General features: G+C 42.1%; 1 protein-coding gene across 5 annotated transcripts in view; it reads right to left on the bottom strand.

Moving 5' to 3' along the window:
* mthfsd (methenyltetrahydrofolate synthetase domain containing) overlaps nucleotides 1–428 on the bottom strand; it is a 53,694-nt gene extending 53,266 nt beyond the window's left edge. For all 5 annotated transcript variants that reach the window (XM_041192268.1, XM_041192271.1, XM_041192269.1 and 2 more), the window contains exon 1: nucleotides 199–428. In XM_041192268.1, the coding sequence (XP_041048202.1) occupies nucleotides 199–226 (28 nt within the window). In that variant the 5' untranslated portion in view covers nucleotides 227–428. The remainder of the gene's footprint in view (nucleotides 1–198) is intronic.
* Nucleotides 429–24,224: the final 23,796 nt, after the last annotated feature.

The following is a 24,224-nucleotide window of genomic DNA, read 5'->3' as shown; positions in this document are numbered from 1 at the left end:
GGAGGGCAGTAAATTCCTGCTTAGGGATGTGCAAGAGGCAAGGAACTGCAGAGATCTGGGAGGAATCGCGGGGTCTGGAGGGGGTTACGTCAGTTGCAAAAGTACATCACAATATAATTTCAAACAGAAAACAAAACAGTATAATTTGATGACAATATGCATACGCTTTAAAAACTTTGCTGTAACACAAAACCATACCAGGCATTAACTTGATTGCAGGCTCCATGTTTTTATAAACTACTACAGGAAGGCATCTGCCAATGAGAATAATGAGGTGTCTGTGCCTTTAAACTGGGATTGTTTCCGCCCAGGGCTGTTTCCCAATAAGTAACGCGAATGTACAAAGTAGCTAAGGAGGGATCGAATTCGCGCAATGAGAGTTAATGTAACAATTCCCAGCTCCCCGCGGCTGACACGTGTCTCGGCTGCTGCTGTGGCGCAGCGCAGTGTCTGCAGGCAAAAGCAGCAGCTGCTAGCTGCCGCACTTCATCCAAGGCAAGAGAAGCCGAAACTGCGAATCGCTTCACAGTGCTGGTATATGCATTCATTCATACGCGCAACCCGTCAATCACTCTGTTGCTTCTGGGCTTTATGAAATGGTGCAGTCGTGACAAACAACCGCGGGTCACTCACTCGCCCCCTGTACAGCCAGAGCACATTGTTTCACGGATCGGTGGGACTGTCGCCGCACGCCACCAGCTAGCAAAATGAAAGCAAAACGCTGCGGATGTTGGAAATGTTGGAAGAACTCGAAGCGTCAACTCTGTTTCTCTCTCCACAGATGCTGCCAGACCTGCTGGGTTTTTCCAGCACTTTCAAACTAAGAAAAGCTGTCTCCAAAATAAAATAGCTGGCCACACCACCAATGCTGGCAACTGAGACAGTATTGAATGTAGGCACAGGGTGATTGCCAGCTCTGTTTGGGGTACCTGTGGAGGTCTTTGGGACTGGCGAGTGAAGCAGCCAGTACGCTTGGTGCTGATCCCAAAGGAAGCTACCCACCAAGCGTGATCTCTGTAGGGCTGTGTACCCCTCTCCTGATGCCAGTTTAAATCTGGCACAAGTTAAGGGGATCTCTTGGCATGCAGTGGCAGTTATGTCAGTAAGCAAGATTTCACACACAGCAAACCAGGGAGTTGCAAATATTTTAATATCCTGCACTTTTAATTTAACTTTTCAGATAGTGAAGGAAATTATTATGATTGGATTAAGGTAGACGCTAAAATAAAGATAAAGAAACTTTAAAAAAATATATTATTTTCAAAATATGTGGAATTCACAGAATTTTAATGGCACAGGAGGAGGCCATTCAGCCCAACGTGTCTGCGCCGGCTCCCGAAATGACAATCATTACCTAGTGCCATTGCCCTGCCTTTTCCCTTTAACCATGCACATTGTTCCTATTCAAATAATCATCTAATGCCCTCTTGAATGCCTCGATTGAACCTGCCTCCACCACATTTCCAGGCAGTGTGTTCCAGACCTGAACCACTCGTTTTGTGAAAAAGTTGTTTTTTCAATGTATGGAGAAATTTGACATTCCATAAACATGTTAGCTTCTCAGGGCCGGTGAGAGAGTTCAGCAGTGATGGTGAAGTTAGTGCACTGTTAAAAACTCAGTTACACCATATTCATCAAGGTGTAACTTTTCATGGGCTTTTGCAGTGAGGCTGTTACGCTGTTCTATTTTTCAAAGGACTAGGAACTTATTTTTATGGGAATATACCCGAAGTGCCAGGTTTCACTGCTGCGCAGCAGTCATGTGCTGAGTAACAATGTATCAGTCTATTCTGTATAGCTGCAGCATGGGGAGCTGAAAGAAACACTTGAAGTTGCAGCATTTGGAGTCTACAGTGTGATTATTTCTAACTCATGGGAGCAAGAAAACTTAACAAGAGACTAACAGTGAGCCATAACTACCGTGGAGTGGCAATCTCAGTCAGATTACCACTCTGCCCCTAGTTCCTTACACTGAAATGCAGTCGTGCCTTTCTCTCGTCTGACCTAACAACTTAGGCCAGGTGAGGAAGGTGCAGTGCAGCGGGTTCCCCAGGCCTTCAGTCAAGTGCAGGAGATTCAGGAGAAAGGAAGACACACCACTATTTTTTTTTACAGCTTTAGCTGCCATAAAGAAGGTAAGTTTAAAGGTCCTAGCCACTTGGAGAAGTTAAGTGTGTAAGGTAAGTGGGTAGGATTGTGGAGGGGTAGGTGGTCAGTGGGGGAGATCAGGTGGCCAGCGGGGTGTGGTCAGTCGGGGGTAGTCAGTTGGGGGGGTTGGGTCAGGGTGGTCAGTGAGGTGCTGGGTGGTCGGTGGAGGGGGAAGGACACCCGGAGGGGGTAGGTGGGGTGTGTATTTGGGCGGATGGGGGGGTCCCGTGGGGGTCAGGAAGATAATTAGGGGCGCTTCGGGAAGATAGTCGTGTGTTGGGGAGGGGTATCCCATGGAGGATCGCAGGGGGGGTGGGGTGGGGGTTCAGTACTATAGTTACCCAAGAGTTAGAAGTGGTTTTAAGAGATTCAGAACCATCTGAAGGCTACGATTTAAATAGGAATATCCATTCCCGGTACAGGACAATTCCCCACGGAACTTTGAACTTCCCAGGCAGTTGCTGTGCAATCTTTACATGGGGACCTCCATGTGTGTGTGTGTTGGGGGGGGGGGGGGGTGGCCTGGTGCATCTTTGGGGTACCCCCACCTTGCTGCCCCATATAACAGGGAATGGAAGTCATGGGCTTAACAGCTTAAGAATGGAAGTTTGTGTCAGTTCAGAAGGATATCAATCGTGCAAAAGCACACCTCTAGAGAAGTGTAAAATCATTGAAAGCAACTTTTGTACATTATTCTCCAGAAGTAACTGTCAGTTTCAGTGAAGTAATGATGACAAATGCTGACAGTCACACCACCTTTCAACAAAATTCGGGCCATGATCTCATGACTTGAACTGTCCTTCCTAGTCAAACATCTGCTTTACCCAAAGTAAAAGCAAAATACTGCGGAAGCTGGAAATCCAAAATAAAACAGAAAGTGCTGGAGAAACTCAGCAGGTCTGGCAGCATCCGAGGAGAGAGAAACAGAGTTAAGGTTGCAAGTCGAATATGATTATTCTTTGGAACAGAACAATTTTTTTCAATTTTCAGTATTTTTTTAACAATTTTATCAAAAAATCAACTTAAATTTGTCTGCTCTGGTTTCTAAACTTTCTGCCACTGGAAATAGTTTCTGCTTATTTACTCTTATCAAAACCTTCATGATTTTGAAAACCTCTATCAATGCTCTTAATAACTTGAAATATCTAAATCAGATACCCTCTACATCTATACGTGTCCAGTGAATCCAAACAAAGGCCTGAAGACTATTTTCATACTTCAGTACACTTATACCATTCCAGCTGGCTTTTTCTGTAGCTTCTCTAGAGTCACAAGATCCTTCTTGAGGCAGGGAGACCCAAATTATACACAGTACGTTATAACCCTATTATTGTGGCCCTGGTTTCATCATGAATAGTCCTGGCAATACATCTCAGGACCCTGTTCATTTTGGCTGCAGCTTTCTCACAGTGCTGGGAGTGGCTAATGAACACCCCAAGTCTCTTTCCCTAAGTTACACCCACCCATGCTGCATCCTACATTTAAATTCAAGCAAAAAACTGCAGATACTGGAAATCCAAACTAAAAATACCTGGAAAAACTCAGCAGGTCTGACAGCATCTGCGGAGAGGAGCACAGTTAGCGTTTCGAGTCCGTATGACTCTTCAACAGAACTAAGGGAAAATAGAAAAGAGGTGAAATATAAGCTGGTTTAAGGGGGGGGGGTGGTGGGACAGGTAGAGCTGGATAGAGGGCCATTGCCTGTTTGTTCTTTTGTCTATGACATCTTTTGGCTATCTCCAGCTATCACTGGCCCTCTATCCAGCTGTACTTGTCCCACCCCCCCCTTAAACCAGCTTGTATTTCACCTCTTTTCTATTTTCCTTAGCTCTGTTGAAGAGTTATGTGGACTGGAAATGTTAACTGTGTTCCTCTCTACAGATGCTGTCAGACCTGCTGAGTTTTTCCAGATATTTTTATTTTTGTTCTACATTTAAATTCTATGCCTTTAGGTGCACATGTCCAGAAACTTGTCAATCGTAGGCCACTTCTCCAATCCATGCTAATCCAGTTGCAGTTCATTCTTCTGTCTGAGGCCCTAACTCCTACTGCACTATTATCTATCAGTCTTGGATTTAATAACTGTATTACCTATGCCCTGTTCCAAATTATTAATAAAAGAATAAACAAAATCTGGACCCAAGTCCTAACCTTGGGCACCCCATCAATGACTGGACATGAATGGGAAGCAACTCCACTTTCAACCATCCTTTGCTCATGTCAATTCACAATTCATTTTGTCGTTTCACATTTCCATCGGACTCAGCACGGAGCCCTTTTAAAAGACAGGAGCCCGGACCCCAAGAACTGCCGGCCAATCGGAGGGCCTTGCAGCTCTTTCGTCTCAGTCATGTCATGGGAATGGTGGCCGCTAATGGAACTGCACCAGCTGAGAAGATGCACCATGAAAGGGTGTGCCCCTCCTAACAAGTAAGTGATGTCGGTGTTCAGTGAGGTCATTAAGGCAGTCCACGGCCAGGGTACAGGGGGTGTTGGTGAGGGTAAGGGAGGGCTCTACCCCGGGGGCACTATTGTCACTGTGGGGCCCCTACAGGCCACAGAGAACTCAAATATGACACCCCCCCCCCACCCCCGGCTCAAGTCCAGAGGGAGCCTGCCAGGGTTCTCCAGGCAGTTTCCCTAAACGGTGGAGAACCCACCCACCACTAGTATGCCAGCAGCAGCGGGAAGAGGCCCTTATTTAGCCACAAATGGCTCAATTGGCCTCCAGGTGGAAGCGATGCCCTCCACCTGGTAGAATGCCACTTCAGCAGGAAGGCAATGGGCACCCCCCCTTCCCCCACCCCCACCACTCAGCCCCACCTCACAGCCCATGCCCAGAGGACTGGTAAGATCCAGCCCGGCGTGTGTGCTTATCCTGCTTAAACTAAAGCCAACAGGCACACCACACTGGCAGGTGGAATTTCAGCCCTGCTGAATATCTGTCCTTGCAGTGCCTTAATCAGAATTTTCATAAGCTTTGCTGTATTTAGAAACAAATAATTTGTAAATAGAGTAAATGTCACCAGATAGTGAATAGCACAGGCCACTCTCCAGACATATGAGAAGCAGATTCTTGTTTGTGTGGATACAGTTGATGAGTCACGCAAGATCAGTATTCCAAAACCAAAGAATGTAATTAATTTGTACCACAGAAGTAAGATAGATGATTTCAGGGCTTTACTTCAAGCTGTTGTTGATCAGTACGAATGGAGAAATGATTAAACTGGTTGATCCTGGGGTGCTCACAATGCAAAAGTTCAGCATTGAGTGAGATTACTAAATGAGAAAAACAATGGCACACTAATTTGAAAAGAAACATTAAAGAGTGATTTTACTTACCTACTCATACCATGTCTAATGAAGTTAATTCTTGCAAAGATAATAGTTGGAAACACATTTAAAGGTTGAAAGAAAGATGGAAGCAATTAACCAAAGCAATTGAATATGGTATTATTTACATGCAAAGTTTAATTGTTACCCGCTGCAATTTGTACGATGTGGGGAAAAGCCAAGGACCAAGTTCTCACACTGCAATAAAAAGCATGCTTTATTTTTATACCCATACAAGAATGTCATTTTAAGGAGGTTATGCATCCCATTGATAGGATCCTACTTGATGTAACTTTTTCTGGCTGCCCTGATGAGTTGTGCAAATGTTTTAGAAATCTGCAAACCTGGAATTACTGGTGTTGCAAATCCAAGGTCAGAGGCACAGGATAACTTTGAAGGTAGTCAGGCTGTGGTATCCAGGCTTTACTAAGTCACAAGGAAAAGATTTCTGTGAGTTTCTGACCTCTGATGCCCTCTGCAGCTCTCAGCAAGGACCCCTCTGAGTAAATGCTGTCCTGGTGTTTTTGCTGTTTGAAGTTCAAGATTCTTTGCAGCTAGTATCCCTTTGGCCATGTTAAACTGAAGCTCTTCCTTGATGGCAAAGTTGTGCAGAGCAGGCAGTTGTAATTCTGGAGAGCTTACCTGGCCAATACTTCAGATCCTTACCCGTCCTATCCAGATAGCGAATGTACACTTTCAGCACCCTGATGGTCCTCTCGATCACTACTGCAGTATGTCTCACTGTACTACTCTTCTATTTCTGTTTAGGATAGTTTCAATAGGTAACAAAGGATAGGTCTTATCATCCAGTAGCCACTTTTGGATACATTTTTCTTTCTTGACGTGGTGTGGGAAGACCAAATTGAAGGAGGATCAAGCCCCATGACAATGTCCTGTAAATTGGCAGTTAACATGTGGAAGTCATGTGCGGTGTCACAAACCATCTGCACTCTCATGGGGTGGAATCTTTTCATGCTTACACCAGTGAGGGAGTCTGATCTCTGAATGTCTTCAATGTGACGTGTGTGCTTGATGTGACCCTGGACCTTGGGGAAGTCAACAAACCCATGGAACTGTACAGCCCTTTCTCTCTGCCATCTTGCTGAGATACCAACGCATGGCAAAGAAATGGGCTGCTGTGCTGTAAAGGACAATAGTGGCCCAGCATATACATGCCTGTACTACTGCTTGGCTTATGTTATACAGGTTCTCTGAGGCTGTCTCAAAAGAGCCTGAGCAACAAATTTTAAAAAAACACAGGTCGAGAAAATGTCTTCAAACTGTTTAAAACGTTAACCGCATTTTCAGATGTTTCAACAAACTCCTCGCTTTCATTTTGATCAGCTGATAGCAACTACTGCACTTCATAGTCTTCATTACTCTAATTGTAATAGCTGGGTAAAACGAGATTAAAGAAGTATAAAATGCCTTTGACTGGCATGTACTCATATGCAAATGATATCAGGGGACTGAACAGGCAAATTGCAGAATGGTTCAAAAAGAATGAGGAAATTCAGGGAGAAGGGTTTTAAAGGCTTGCAAGCAATAGAATTGACTTCCAACAAAACTTCCTCATTAAACCAGCGCTACTCTGTTCCAGCACAGCTAATGCGCTGGAAAAGCTGAGGAAATTCACCTCCAGTATTCTTTGTCAAAATGATTTGTGAGAATTTTTACATCATAATGGGTGTGGTGACCCAGATACATCCACAGTGATAACCTCATGGCCACCAAAATGTAGAGTTCTAAGCCAAGGCTGTAGCGAATGAAATGTTGCCCAGCCTTGCCTGTTCCATAAAGTTAATCTTCTAAAATATTCCCCAGTGTGACACGGCAGCCAATCTAATCCGTTTTTATCTCAGTAGCAACCATCTATTCATCCCTTCACTAATTTAGGATCATTTCATAACTTAATGATAGCCCCGTCCCATTTCCAAGAGCCTGCCTTCAAAAGCTATTATGTAACTAGGAAGGTAATGGGCCTAAACCCTTTTTGGTTCCAATATGTTTCAGCTCCAAATGGAAAACTTCTGTTCCATGTTCAAATTAAATTTGGAAGCGAGACCCCAAATGAATCTGAGGGCATCTAAATTGTTTCAACTAGCTGTGTGTTATACTTGGCTGCTGATCACCACAGTTGATGTTGAACATTCATTCTCTATCCGTGGCAGACTTTCAAATGACACACAAAAAAGTTTGATATAAGTCAATGTCAAATTGTTTATAATGATGAGATTTAGTAAGGATTATCTAATTGCTTAACTGAAGGAACAAATGCAAATAAATTTGATGGCTTGTGAATGCATTGTTTATTTAATAAATTAGTTTCACATTCATGTTAATGCTTCCCTATGCTGTAATTATAGGCAGCAGATGGTACATCGATTTTGTTGGTGAGGGAATATGTTTCGCTATGTGAAATTGTCCATATTTTTGATTAAGTAACTCCAAGTCTTTATATAATAACACAAGAACATAAAAAAAAAACAGGAGGAGGAGAAGACTTTATGGCCCATCAAGCTGCTCTACTCTTCAATTTGATCATGGCTGATCTTCTCTCTCAATTCCAACTTCCTACCTGCTCCACATATCTCTGATTCCCTGAGAGACCATAAATTTGCCTACTACATCCTTTAATATACTCAAAAATGGAACATCAATAAACCACTGGGTATAGAATTCCAAAGATGCGCAACTTTTGAGTGAAGAAGTTTCTCCTCATCTCAGCCCTTAATGATCAACACCTTATCCTGAGCCTATGCCCAATGTTCTAGGTTCCCCAGCCAGTGGAAAGCTCCTTTTGCTGTTTACCCTGTCAAGCCCCTTCAGATTCTTGGATGTTTCAATGAGATCATCTCCCATTCTTCCAAACTCCAAAGAGTATAGGCCCAATTTACTCATCTTCCCATCATGTGGCAACTTTCTCATCTCAGGAACCAATCTAGTGAACCTTAACCACACTGTCTCCAAGGCAACCATGTCCTTCCCTAAATAAGGAGACCTAAACTGCTGGCAGTATTCCAAGTGTGGTCTCGCCAAAGCCCTGTACAATTGTAGCAATATTCTTTATTCTTATACCCCAATCCCCTTGCAACAAAGGCCAATGTACCATTTGCTTCCCTAATTGCTTGCTGCACCTGCAAGATAACTTCCTGTGTTTCTAGTACAAGTACCTCCAAGTCTCTCTGTACATCAACATTTAGACATTTCATGCCTTTTTGAAAATATTCTGCTTTTCTATTCTTACTTTCAAAATTAGTTACTTCATACTTCCCCACATTATTATACTACATCCCCCACCTTGTTTCCCATTCACCTAATCTATCTTTATCTCTTTGCAGCCTTTTTGTCTCCTCTTCACAGCTTAAATTCCCACCTAACTTTGCATCATTGGCAAACTTAGATACATTATTACTGGTCTCTTCATTTAGGACATTAATAAATAATAAAAGGCTGAGGTTGCAGTGTTGATTCACGTGGTCTTCCACTGGGTATTGATTACTTGTAAATGTCCCACTTAACCCTAATCTCTGTTAACTGTCCGTTAACCAATCCTCTATCCATGCTAATATATTACCCCCACCTCCATGAGCCCTTATCTTGCATATTAGCCATTTGTGTGCCACTTTATCAAATAGCTTTTGGAAATCCAAATATGCGGCATCCACTGCATAGTTCCCTTTTAGAAACATAGAAACTAGGAGCAGGAGTAGGCCATTCAGCCCTTCGAGCCTGCTCCTCCGTTCATTATGATCATGGCTGATCATCCAACTCAATAGCCTGCTCCCGCTTTCTCCCCATACCCTTTGATCCCTTTCGTCCCAAGGGCTATATCTAATACCTTCTTGAAAACATACAATGTTTTGGTCTCAACTACTTTCAGTGGTAATGAATTGCACAGGTTCACCACTCTCTGGGTGAAGAAATTTCTCTCATCTCAGTCCTAAATGGTCTACCCCTTATCTTCAGACAGTGACCCCTGGTTCTGGACTCCCCCACCATCGGGAACATCCTTCCTGCATCTACCCTGTTTAGTCCTGTTAGAATTTTATAGGTTTCTATGAGATTCCCCCCTCATTCTTCTGAACTCCAGCGAATATAATCTTAATCGACTCAATCTCTCCTCATATGTCTGTCCCGCCATCCCAGGAATCAGTTGGGTAAACCTTTGCTGCACTCCCTCTATAGCAAGTACATCCTTCCTCAGATAAGGAGACCAAAACTGCCGACAATATTCCAGGTGTGGTCTCACCTAGGCCCTGTACAATTGCAGCAAGACATCCCTACTCTTGTACTCGAATCCTCTGGCTATGAAGGCTAATATATCATTTGCCTTCTTTACCGCCTGTTGCACCTGCATACTTACCTTCAGCTACTGGTGTACAAGGACACCCAGTTCTCATTGCACATTCCCCTCTCTCAATTTATAGCCATTCAGAAAATAATCTGCTTTCCTGTTTTTGTTACCAAAATGGATAATCTCACATTTATCCACATTATACTGCATCTGCCAAGCATTTGCTCACTCACTCAGCTTGTCCAAATCACACTGAAGCATCTCTGCATCCTCCTCACAGCTCACCCTCCCACCCAGCTGTGTGTCATCTGTAAATCTGGAGATATTACATTTAATTCCCTCATATAAATCATGAATATATATTGTGAATAACTGGGGTCCCAGCACTGATCCCTGCAGTACCCCAGTAGTCTCTGCCTGCCATTCAGAAAAATACTCGTTTATTCCTACTCTTTGTTTCCTGTCTGTAACCTACTAGTTACATCCTCAAAAAACTTCCATAAATTTGTCAAACACAACTTCCTTTTTGTAAAATAATATTGACTTTGTCTAATCGTATTATGATTTTTTAAGTGCATTGTAAAGACTTTCTTAATAATAGATTCCAGCATTTTCTTGATGTCTGATGTCAGGCTAACTGGCCTGTAATTCCCATTTCTCTCTCCCTCATTTCTTGAATAGTAGTGTTACATTCATGAACTTCCACACCACCAATGAGACCATTCTGGAATCTAAACCAATGAAGTAATGGCCAGTTTTCTTTTTGCTCATTAGTTATAGCATTTGCGCCTCTGCATTCCTTCAACTTGCTTACTTTTCTTTCTATTTTTGTTATGCTCTCGTTAGCCACCAATCAAATTGTGCAAGACTTTTCTCCCAGTCACATTCCGTCAAAAGAAATGTTCAAATACAGCTGGCATGTTAGTTCTCAATGCAGCCCATAATACGTTTCTAAAAATAAAAGTTTTCACATAAAATTTCATGAACGACCATAACTTAGCTCCAATACCTTCACTGCATCATCCACAATAATCATACCACAGCATCACAGGCCTCTTGGACTTTGATGAAAATTCACTTTCATATTGAATTGAATTTGATTATTGGTCAGGTGAAAAGGAAGCAGAAATTTTATTCAATCGAATCTATATGAATTTCGGTGAAAGGAAGCAAAAAAACTATTTTGCATATATGCCTCCCTTTGACATGCAATGTTTTAATTTGGCAGTTGGGTGGGGGGAGTTTGAATAAATAAGCATTGGAACTGCCCTGCTGCATGAGTAAAGGCATGTTGTGTAACGAAGGAGAAATAATTTAAAAAAACATACATTTATATCGGGTCATTCACAGCCTCAGAATGTATTTAAGTTCTTCACTGCGAAGTGTAGTCACCGTTGCTGTTTAAACAAATGCAGCCAGGGTTCTCACAAGCAAGGTCCCACCAACAGAAATGAAATAAATAAGATAACATGTTTTTAGTGATGATGATTGAAGGATAAATACTAGTCATGACACCCGGGATGTATTTGCCTGCTCTTCTTCAAGACAACACCATGGGATCTTTGATGTTCACCTGTGAGAGTTGTTGGGACTTCAGTTTAACATCTCATTTTGAAAGGTGGCACCTCCAACAGTGCAGCACTGCCTCCGTACTGCATGGAAGTGTCAGCCTAGATTATGTGCTCAAGTATCTGAAGTGACTCCACACATTTCTGACCCAAAAGCCTATGAGGAATATATTGTTACTTATTTAACTACAGTGCCTTAGGCTCACAATTGATTGATGTAACTTTACTATATGAAGGACAAAAAATTATTTTCCCACTTATCTACCTGCTGTGTGACAAGAGCCCCATTTGTTAATGTCATTAATTTTTATTTTTTTTTAAATCTGGGATGCAACATATTGGAGGATGCATAAGGTAGTTAACTAAAAAGGCTGCTGAATTTACTAAAGTTTTCTGCTGGTTTTGGTGTGATTCAGCAGTTTGCTAAAATCATTTCATAGTCAAACCTTGATAAGTACATAAATATAAGTGCATGAAACAGATTCGAGACCTGATAGCTGGGGTGGTGGGAATGTGGGGAAATACTTCATGCTTGAAAAAGGATTAGGGGTGGAATTTTATGGCCCCGTCGTGGTGGGCAAGCCGTTCAAAAATCCATTGACTTTGGCAGGACCCTAAAATCCCGCTGCCATAAATTTCCACCCTATGTGTTTTTATGCTGTGCTTGGATCAGGAAAGCTCTACAACTGGAATGAATTGAACATAGTTGGATGCGTTAGAGATCTAACAATTATGGGTTTGCTTGTCATTGATAGTCAATAATTGTGCCTTTCTGAGGGGAAGCTATTAACTCAAAAGATACAGGAGTTTATTAGCATTACTGTAACTCTTTCCTGTTTTGTTGGAAAATATTAAGTTAGAGAATGATGCACTCTTAGAATTGGGAAATGTTATTTAATATTTGCTTGATAGCAGATTTTCTGCTTGAATGGGTTCTCTGCAGAATTTTTCACTATTGATCCTTCCCATTTTTCAGTAGATGCTTTAAATTATTCCTTTCGAATTGAAATTCACCCTACCGCCATGTAGTCAAACCTTGCATCAATACTGACTTTAAAAAATTAAATGCATAAAAAAGCTCTTGTAGCCTACATGAATCTCAAGCCAATTCTGGGTAGGTTGCAAGATTTTAGCCAAGACGTTGGCATCAGAATGACAGAAAATCATTTCAAAATATGTACACTGGAGCCAAGCGCATTTTATATAAGACCAAGATGCCTTTAATAACATCCATAAGGTACTTGATCTTAAAATGTGAAGGTTTATTGCTCAGCACTGGTGGTCCTTCAGGATGCTGAACCAACATTTGATTGGATTGAATGGAGCTTTTTATTTTGGGTCCTTGAACAAGTCTGAGTTTTTAACAGAGATTTGTTCAGTGGATTAAAATATTAAAAGTTGGACGTATGTCCACAGAAATGTCAGAAAAGGTTACCTGTTAGCTCCGTAGCTATGAAGGGGACGAGGAAAGTGGTCACTGGTCAAAACTGACTGTAGTGAACCACTTGCATGTGCTATTAAGCAAAAGCATTGTACTTCTTCTTCTTTTGTATGACTGTGTATAAAGCAACAACTATAATCTTACATCAAGGTGGTCAAGCCAGGATATTGCATCAGGAGTGGTGGTGTGTATCACTATAATACCATCTTTGTATTTATGAGTCGGGCATTGAGTCGCTGTGTTCCATGGTCTGTTCTGGGTGACCACAGTCACACACAAGAGAGTTTTTAATTTTCCATTTGTGCATCAGGTATCCACATCTGCCATGATTTGTACAGTTGCAGTTTAGGGATGCCCATAAACTTCATGGGAGGTTGAAATCAGGGACCTTCTGTATCATGTCTTTCACAAGGTGTTCATTCATGACTTTTTGTGAGGATCATTCATTTTCCCCCAGGCTTCTTCAGGGTTGAAATCGCACTGCCTGAGGTTGTGTGCACGGGTCCAAAAGGGCTTACGTGACTTCAAGCGCAGGTGAGGGACATTGGTGAGGTCCTGATGGATAGGGAGGCATTTTTTTTCCTCGATTCACTGAGCTTCATGGAGGGTCGCTTCATCATGATGGAATAGAAGGTGGCAGCCTTCACGCTGCCCATTCCGTTGAGTGAGAAATCACGACAAATGCCATCAACCCGGCAACCAAACATAGATCAATGATCTCCCAGTCTTCAGAATGATAGCTCATGTCAAACATTGTGCTGGGTGTATAAGAGAGGAGAAACCCAAGAAATACAATGAATCATTAGGGAATATATCCAGATGGCATATCATAATTGTCTCAAGCCCCTAAATTCTCCCTTTTGTTTATAAGCACAATGTTGTTCAGGTATTAAAACCCAATGGGGTTTTCAATGATTTGTACTTGAAATCTGTGGCCCTATCAAGAACCTGTTTTTCTTGGGCCATGTAAATGTGTTTTTAGAAGCTAGTGGGACTGTTTGGTCTTAAAAAGCAATTCTGCCATGGTACAAAAGGGATAAAAGGAAAACACAGCTTCAACCACAGAAGAATTTTCCAGCACATCTTGTTATATTTTGTTTCAATCGTTTGTCAGTTTGTCTGCAAAACAAGTGTTTGGGGAGGAGCCAAGCCACTGAATTCAAATAAAAGCATTCTGTGTGAGTTATTCAAATAGGCATTAGATTGGCAGCTCCGACTGAATCAACAGACAGCTATTCAAATTCATGATTCCTTGGTATTCTTTTTGAAGATATTTATCAAAATTTTTTGAACTGATTATTGGAATGTGAGTCAGTGCTTCTGATTATTGGGATTATGTAACACAATTTCACAATGTTTACAGATGTAAACACAAAACTCTGAACGATGAGATGGTTAGTAAGTCTTCAGGCAGTCTGATAGACAGACTGGTGAAATGGCCAAACACTTAACAGATGAAATATAAAAAAGAAAAATGTGAAGCAATGTATTTTGGAAGGAAGAATGAGGAAAGACATTGACCCAGATCTTCTGGTCTGCGGGTCGTTGGACACCAGACATATGACCCATGATGTACAGAACTTCCGACACGCTGACCTCTGTGGGAACTGCTCGGGAAGTTTGGACTTTTGATGGGAAATTCCCCTACTCCTTGGGGCACTCCGCAAATGTCTCCGACTCTGAGTTACAGTCAGAGGCTTTGTACAATTCTGTGGGACGTAACTGAATAGTTACCCAGGAAATGTTAGACAGAAAAATCCTAGTCTAACTCCTGAGTAACTACAGAACTGAAACTCCAATCACTCACACTGACCACACCCGCCAACTAACACCCTCTATCCTCAACTAATTCCCTGACTCACCAACTACACCTGACCCCCAATTACCCCCAACATCCCTGACTAACCTCCCTGGCCCCCCCAACTATCCCCCTCCCCCATGAATAACACAGTACCCAGCCCAACCTGACTGCTCCGACCAACTGACTCCCCACCACCACCACCTGACTACCCATCCCAGACCCAACCTGACTAGACCCTGACCTGACTACCTCTCCTGTCTGGACCTGACTACCCACCTGACCCAACTGCCATCTCACCAACTTACCACCCTACGCATCTACCACCTCACCTACCTGCCATCTCAGCCACCTGCCACCCTACCCACCTACCATCTTATTCACCTATCATCTCTTCCATCTGCCACCTCACCCACAGCCACCCAACACACCTGTCACCCTACACATCTACCACCTCAATCACTGACAATCCTACCCACCTACCACCCTAACTAGTTACCACCTCACAGACCTGCCAACCTACACACCTGCCATCCTATCCACCTAACCAACTCACCCACCTGCCAATCTACCCACTTACCTTAACCACCCTACATACACACCCACTTACCTCACCCAACAACTAGCCTAGCACCCTATCCATTCACTCATTCATCCACTGACCCATTCGCTGACATTCACACTGGATGTTTAAACTCACCATACAGCAGCTAGGGCCATAAAAAAGGGCATGTCCTGTCTTCTCCCTATGCTACAGTGGAGCTCTCCGAGGGATGCTGCTGCTTTGCGGATGATCCAGGCCAATATGAATTAATTGGTAAAAGTTTAAAGGTGATGCAAGAGCAAGGAGACCCAGAGATGAGTGTACACAAATCTTTGAGAGTGACAGGACAAGCTGAGAAGACTGTTAAAAAAGCATATAAGACCCTTGCCTTTATAACTAGATGCATAGAAGCAAGAAAGTTAGACCCCGTTTGCAATATTGCCCCTCATTATCAAAGGATGTTGGAAGCAGATTCAGTGGTAACTTGTAAAAGAGAATTGGATAAATAATTGAAGGGGAGAAACTTGTAGGGCTGTGGGAAAAAGCAGGTGAGTGGGACTAATCCAATATCTCTTTGAAAGGGCATGCACTGTCAGGATGGGCCGGGTGGCCTCCTTGCTATATGGAGATTTAAATGGCTCACCGCATCTGCTGGGTGAAGACACATCGTGACAGGGCCGTAAAATCCTGGCCTATGAATCTGAAGACTTTGAAGGGAATATATTATGAAATAAAATTGAAATAACTTCTTACTCACTTGTTTTGGGCATATGGAAAGAGGTAAGAAATTAGTGGGTTAAATTCAATTGTCATAAGCAGTGGAAGGTCAGAGGTTACCTGACCTCTATGGCTCTTTGTCCGACTGACTCAGATGTCTTCAACATGGATTGTTTGCTCCCCCCTCCCTTGCCCTAGTTGGAGTTGGCAGATGTAAAATCACTCCTGAGATTTCTGATCACAACATAGTCATGGAAGATTAACTGTTGAGTCTATAGTAGAAATGGACCATTTCAACGGATGACACATCTCCCTGATTAATTGTATGAATATGTATTTTTAATGTAACTTCTGAAGGCTCTAAAGCAATATGAAAGTAATTCCAATTAGAAAAAGTTTGAGTATGTTGTAAAATTGTTCAAAATTATTGACCATTTGCAGTATACATGTAAGAACGGGGAATGGGCAATTGGAATAATATACACTGCACAATTGGAAATTTACTTATTAGGAACCCAAGATAGAAGCTTTTAGTTTCTGCTTTCATTCTCACAGTGAAACATATTTCAATGTAGCTGACATTAATAATTTCCTTTGGGAAACCAGAGTTCATTTTGAATAAAATACAAGCAGATAATGTGGGATTTGTACAAATGCTGACTTCTTTACTCTCCTGATTGGATCCCAATGTAACATTAATGCTCCATGGAAAATACTGCCAGTTGTCAAACTTTTTTTTTCACTGTTCAGGATCACACTTCAGTCTTGAACAGCAAATTCACAAATTAACACGAGCCAAGAAATGAAACCGTGGGAATGAGATAAAAAAATATTTGGGCACATTATCACTTTGCTCCTGTTGCACCACCAAAACAACTAAGGACAAAATTTACTGAACTACTTTACCGATAGAAAATGCATGAATATTTATTATGTTGATTTCTGTACGTGTTTCTGGGTTTACTCGATTGTTTGGCTTTTGCAATAAGGGAAAATGTACAGCAGAAGTATCCACAAAGGTAAAATTGATCACTACCAGGCAATCGCAAAAGATGTGGCAGAGATTAGGTGCATGGCAGATCTCCTTGTACTCCATTCCAATAAGGTACTAAATCCTAACCTCAGAGCCACTCCCCTTGCTATACAAGCACATACTTTCCATTTCCGACACCAGCTGTCCTTATGGCCTAAGTGAGATTGCCAATTTGCGGTTAGTTTTGTGTTTAGGATTTTGGGCTAAGAAATGGATTGGGACTGTTCACACTCATTTCACTGAGGCCTCTTATATCTTTTACAGAGAAGAGTCTTTCATTCCATTAATTTGGGCTGGATTCAAAACCAGGTGAAAGAACAGTTATGCTAACTTGCTGTGCTACCCAATTCCTCTCAAGAGATTTTCTTTTCAAAAGAAGTAAATAAACTAACTTTGAATGTTTTTCAATATATAGTGTATCCTTCCCCGTTATGCTCACTGTGTTAATTTGTTATGTGAAATGATAATTTATCTGTTAATCTTCAACTAAGCACTTTACTTAAATTAAAATAAGCAATTCCGTGAACTGAACTCCGCACCCTCCTCCCCCACTGGCATATTTGAAGGTTGGGGGGGCTTTGTGAAATAGAACAGGTGGTCTGTCCACCACCTTCCCACCCAGCCCTGTCCTGCCTCCCATATTATGGTGGATGGGTAAGGCTTTAGGCAGCCGGCCCACCCTTGGGCCGACTAAGGCCCTTAAGTGGTAATTAATGGCCACTTAAGGGCCTCATTCCATCTCTGCTGCTATAATATGTGCAGCAGGGGAAAGCAGCAGCAAGGCAGGCAGCCTGGCAGCTTTCACTGCACAGGCTGCTGTCAGATAGGAAGGGGGTGCCACCTTTGTAAGGGGGGGAGCCCGTGCCCATTGTAGGCAGCCACCAACCCCAAGATCGTAGCCCACCCCCGCTTTAAGCCCTTTAAGCCTTCTCCCCAGCTTTTAAAACATGGCCATCCCATCCCCCTCACCACCATCCCTCCCCCCTCCCACCATTGGGGTCTGCCAAATCTCCCTGGATTTACCATAAATCTTCTTCACGGATTGCCTGTAGTCCCAGCAGTGTCCACTACTCCATCTTGGCACTGCTGGAGCTATAGAGCTGCCAGCCAATCAGATTGTACTTAATTGTAAAATCAGTTCTCTGGGGCAGAACTTCCCCCCAGACAAGGGCAGAAGCCCCACTCTGGCTCAGTTAACTCTGTCCCAGCATAATATCGCTGCAGGCAGCCGGACTTTGGGTGGGTGGGCTGACCATGAACTTTGTGGTTGGGGGTTGGGGGTGGGGGGGGGGGGTAGGTAAGGTGACCAACTTTTGCAGAGAAAATTAAGGGATGGCCCTGCCACAGGGGACTCTACGAGTGGGTAACGGGGTGTGGTGGGGTGCAGAGTGGGGCAGTTGGGGGTTGGGGGGTGGGGGTCGCCAGGGCTGTGTGAAAGAAGGTAGCGGGGAAGGAGGGTGGGGAGTTGTGGGGGGAGGTGGGATGGTGTGGTTGGTTCCAGAGCTGTCAAAGCACATGGACAAGGAGTGAGCGTGCGCTGCTTGCTGTAATTTAAAGGTCCGATCTATGGTACAGACACCGGCCCAGCACCATGCAGCTTGGGAAAGGAGACAATGGAGTCAGAAATACGACAGTCCTGTAAAATAAGGGACAGGATTCCCCCCCTCCCCCCACTCCCCCTACCCCCCTACCCCCAGAAAATCCACCTCCATGAAATTTCAATGTATTTTTTTATGCACCTCTGTCATTTTCAGTTTTTGTTTTTGCTACTTAAACAGAATTAAAACATATACACACATCATTTCTGTTTTACACAAAAATCTGTGTGCTTTGCGTCAGGCTTGTTAAGACCTCACACAAATACGCCCACCACACAACTTTCCCTCCATATATATATGTGTATATATATATATATACATATATACCTCCTGAAATAGACAGATCACAATGGCATCGCAGATAATGCAGACTTGTCATTCTGTAAAACCTCAAATTATATATTAATGTATTCAAAATTAATTACATTAAAAGCTACGATTTAAAATGGTTTTGACCATGTTTTTCCTGCTCTGACCCAAACGCACAACCAGAAATAAAGAACAAGTATCTGTACAGTGCCTTAACCAAAGTGCTTCAGCACCAATGAAGTACTTTCTTGAAGTATTCTCACTATTATAACAAGGGGAAACACGGCATTCAATTTGCACACAGCAAGATCCCACAAACAGCAGTGTCATGATGACTAGATAATCTGTTTTGATGATGAGAGGTCAATATTGGCCAGGATATCATAAGAACTCCTCAGCTCTTCTTCCACACGGCCATGGGCTCTTTATTGTCTAAGTGAAAGAATAGTTCAGGCTATGGTTTAACACCTGATCCAAAAGGTGGCACTTCTGACTCCATCAATATAGCACTTAAATGCATACATAGATTATATGCTCAGGTTTCTGACTGTGGCTCAGAGATGAAAGTACAACCACTGAGCCAAAGCTGACATTAAGAGATAGATTATTACACTGGTAGTTTATTACTTTACAGCAAGGACTGGAGTTCAAAGGCATTTTATTGGCTGTAAAGCACTTTGAGATGTATGGAGGTCATGAAAGGCACTATATAAATGCAAGTTCTTTCTTTTATTAATTTAACTTTTTTTTTTAACTTTAATTAACTTTTATTTAAGGTTTACTCAACTCATTCCTGGGATGAATGGCTTAACCTATGATGAAAGATTGATCAGGTTGGGCCTATACCCATTGACGTTTAGAAGAATGGGAGGTGATCTTATTGAAACATATATGACCTTGAGGGGACTTGATGGGGTAGATACTGGGGAGGCTGTTTCCACTTGTAGGAGTGACTAAAACCAGGGAACACAGTTTAAAAATAAGAGGTCTACCCTTTAAGATGGAAATGAGGGGAATTTTTTTCTCTCAAAGGTTTGTTAGTATGTGGAATGCTCTTCCCCAGAAAGCAGTGGAGACTGGATCATTGAACTTACTTAAAGCAGAGTCAGACAGATTTTTGATAGGCAAGGGAGTCGAGGGTTATGGTGGCTGATAGCAAAGTAGAGTTGAGCCAGATCAGCCATGATCATATTGGATGGCGAAGCAGGCTCGAAGGGCCGAATGGCCTACTCCTGCTCCTACGTCCTCTGATTCCTATGTTCCTAAGTTAACTTATAAGAGAAGCTTCATAATTCACTCACATCTATGGCACGCACATTCATGCATGCATAAAGAACCAAGAGAAAACTGCTAACGATGCATGATCCCATGAATTTATAATCATACTGAACCTTGGTACTTAATCAAATGAAATTTCAATATGATGCAATCTGTGATTATGTGAATTCCCTACAGCAGCAGAGGAAATGCTGATAGTCAGAGCCACAGCGCACAGGATAAAATATTCATGGGGGCCTGGCAAAGTTACATTTCTCCTGGTTTGATGGATGAATTGTTCCAAGGATGGAAATGATTGGAGAAGACATACGGTGATGCAACATTTCACTCTGGAAGGAACTTACATTCAATTAAAAAAAAATCTGGTATTCTAAACAGGGAAGTGCGATAGCATTGTGACATAATTGAGCTTATGTTAGATGAAGCAAAAAAATTAAAATAATAAAATAACAGCTCCAAAAGTAAGTTTTAAATGTAAGTAAACAACTTGTTAATGTGTGATAAGCACAACACTCTGTGATTTGCGTGTCTCTGTGAAATGGGCCTGGATTTTGTTGTGGGCTTCAGGACTCTGACTTCAGGGCCAAATGGCAGCAAGACTGGCACAGCAATCTTTTGGGAACCGGCTTCTTAATTGGCCACCTCTGTGCACCAATTAGAAGGCCAGCAGCTCTGGAGCTTTGGCAGCCCCACTTCGAGAAGTGGGCACTGCTGAGGCTGGTTGGAGTCTGTGAGGGCATCTCAATGTGGAGGTGCAGAAAGAAACAAAATCAAAGCCAGCTGGCCCATTCGGGTGGAGGGGAAACCCTTCTGTTGGACTGGGCTCAGCTGCGATTATGGCCTTTCATTCTCATGGCCCTGTCAGTGGGGCATGGAGCCTCTAGCTCTGAAGACCACCAGCCCCCACCTCCATTGAGCTGGCAGCCTTCATACATGGCAGGAGGGGCCAATCTGCCCATGACAAAATGCCAGTGAGGCCAGAAAATCACCCTTCCTTTGGGCTTTAACATGCATAATTGCCCGGCTGTCTCCGCGGAGCAGCCAATTCAATTCCCAGCCTGCCCCTGGGAAAGGTCCCCAGCAACAGAAATGTGTTGGGGACCTATCTCAACACAGTTCTCCCCAATTTCCTGGCTCCCCCACTTCCAATCCCACCATCACAGGCTGGAAAAATTGAGCCTGTGAACATTATTTCATGAAGAACTAATTTAAACACATTCAGTGATTGATAATACTACAAAAGCTACATAAATTTGTGGGGGAAAAATTTCAGATGTTGCGTTATATCATTGGACTTTTAGTCTGGTCAGGTGAAATAATATTCAAATCCTTTAATCAGAAGCGAAATCAAAACTTCAGTGAAATGATTTCCACATAGTGCACAAAAGAATAAGTCTCAATCTCAACTCATTGTAAGTGATCGTCAAAATTTCTTATGTTCTGCCCCATTCCCACTCTCACAAATGGCTACCTAATGTCACTCTTCTATTCAGATTTATCTAATATTATTTTAAAACGTTATGGTAAAAGTACATTCAAGGCATGGTTGAAAAAATTGATTTTTAATTTTGCTTTAAAATCAGGAAAATGGTGCAGCAAAAGCCTATTGTGCTATGTTTTTTGTCTTAAATTAATTAAGATGTGAAAAGTTGTTATCAGTAAATGGCATTTGTGCTCTAATTGCGCCCACTATGATAGGAACAGCCCAGATTAACTGTATGGTAAAGCTTCCTCTACTCTAGCTCAACAAAGAGGTTAATTCTAAACTCAAACAGCTTATTCCACCAGTGTTTCACTTCTTGTGGCCATTGTTTCTCAAGACCCAGGTGAGACTATCAATTTGTGATCAGTTTTGTGCTTCAGATTATGAACTTTTGGCTCAATTTAGCTCTTATTAGCAAGCCTCAAAGCAAAGAGACAGCTGGTTTGAAACCCAAATGAAAAAGATAAAAGGATAGCTATATTAACTCAAATTATACCCAGTTCCTCTTGCAAATGTGCTCTTTCATTCTTTAGCAGTTTTTGGACATCTGTTCAGATTTAATATATTGGTTGTTAGTTATAGTTTAATTGTACTTGAAAATGAGAATTTTCTGTATTTGATAGAATAGGTCCCAGCTACAAAAAGCTTAGATAGTGTGGCTGTGTGAAATAATACATAAATGGAAAGGTGACAATGAAAATGGGCATGTCTTCTATGGAAGTGGATAGAGTGTAGATTGTAATAATGAGGTCTGATGGTATTGGTAAGTGCCTTGGTTAGAATGACCATAGTCTTAAATTCAGATTGCTAAAGCTAATCCAATCAATGTAATTGACCTGGACTCAAATCCAAAACATGGCCAAAGCTTTCTGATTACGCCCTTCTCGAGAATGCAGACTAAGTTTGCAGTTCTGATGAAAGCAATAACTCTATTTCTTTGCCCCAAGAGGCTGCCAGACTTGCTGAATCTTTCCAGCATTTTCTGTTTTTATTTCAGATTTCCAACAACTGCAGTATTCTATTTTTGTACAGCTTAAGTCTGTTAGTCTGAACCAAACAGTCTGGAGCAGTTAAGGAAAATCAACTGAGGAAGAAATACACTTATTCAGTTTGATGGAGATATCTCCAAGTTAAATTATCCCATCCTTCTGGTGTAAAGGAAAAGTGGAAGGTACAATATGTAGATAGAGGACTATGGTTTTTCTCTGACATCACAATTGCAGGATGAAGACTCTTGAAATCAGAGTGGAAAATCAATTAAATCGCCATTTGCAGCTTGCTGCATTAAGTGATTCCCTCTCTGATCCATAGATCTATTTATATCGGAGAAAATTTTCAAATATTCAGCAATCTGGTGCAAAGACCTATAAGCATACAATCACACATTTAATCGGATAATGGCAGAGATGTAATGCAAACAAATCTTCAAGTGAAAATGCTATTATGTTGCTATATCTGCATTAATAATGAAATCCCTTCAGTTTTTGGATATGAAATAATTGGTAAGACGTTTTCTACGAATAATGCAAAAATGAGAAAAACATTATGCTAAATTTGATGCTATAGATTCCTCCCTTGTGCCTGTTTCCACAAAAGTATTTTGAAGAGACAATAAAATTGTCTGTGCTATAAAGTAAATGATTCATTACTAACATTTGAATGTGATTTCTAAATCACTTCTGATCCTTATCTTCTGACTGAAGTCCATGCCAAAATGAGAAAAGTTGATGCAACTTTACTATAGCTAACAACCTGAGACTTGTATCATCTGGTTCCAATGTGCAATTGGTAAACCCTTGATATAATGCATTCTAACCCAAGTCTGCTCAACAATGAAGACCTGTGACAACGGAGCTCTACAGAGCACGTGCCATTTGACACATGAACAAAGGTCCACTCCTAATTTTTCATGTTAGGAGAATATTTTGGGAACATCTGCTTTCTCCTAATGTACATTAAAAAATACATTCCAAGTTTTAAAAGTGCCCAGGTAGTCCAAGAAATTATTTGAGTATTTTTAAAATGCGAATTTATATTGGGTTGAAGTTATAGTGCACACTGTGGATAAATTTAAATTGATGTAAAACATCTGATTTGCTTAGTGGTCTTGGCTTTTTTGGATTGAGAACCGATGCCCAAATTATTCTACAACTTTTTTGAACAGTTCACACCAAAAGGTACTCTGCAAAAGAGTCAGAAGAACTCTATCGCTGGAGTATAGACAGCAGGATTTTTTAATTCATTTATGGGATGTGGGCTTTGCTGGTTCGGCCAGCATTTATTGCCCATCCCTAATTGCCCTTGAGAAGGTGGTGGTGAGCTGCCTTCTTGAACTGCTGCAGTCCATGTGGTGTAGGTACACCCACAGTGCTGTTAGGGAGGGAGTTCCAGGATTTTGACCCAGTGACAGTGAAGGAACGGCAATACATTTCCAAGTGAAGATGGTGAGTAGCTTGGAGGGGAACCTCCAGGCTGTGGTGTTCCCATTTATCTTCTGCCCTTGTCCTTCTAGATGGCAGTGTTCTTGGGTTTGGAAGGAGCCATGGTGAGTTTCTGCAGTGCATCTTGTAGATGGTACACACTGCTGCTACTGTGCACTGGTGATGGAGGGAGGGAATATTTGTGGATGTGGTGCCAATCAAGTGGGATGCTTTGTGTTGGAAGGTGTTGAGCTTCT

Source organism: Carcharodon carcharias, chromosome 7 (genome assembly GCF_017639515.1).
Source record: "Carcharodon carcharias isolate sCarCar2 chromosome 7, sCarCar2.pri, whole genome shotgun sequence".
NCBI lineage: Eukaryota > Metazoa > Chordata > Chondrichthyes > Lamniformes > Lamnidae > Carcharodon > Carcharodon carcharias.
The sequence above is the reverse complement of the archived record's forward strand: the minus strand, read 5'-3'. Positions and strand labels throughout refer to the sequence as shown.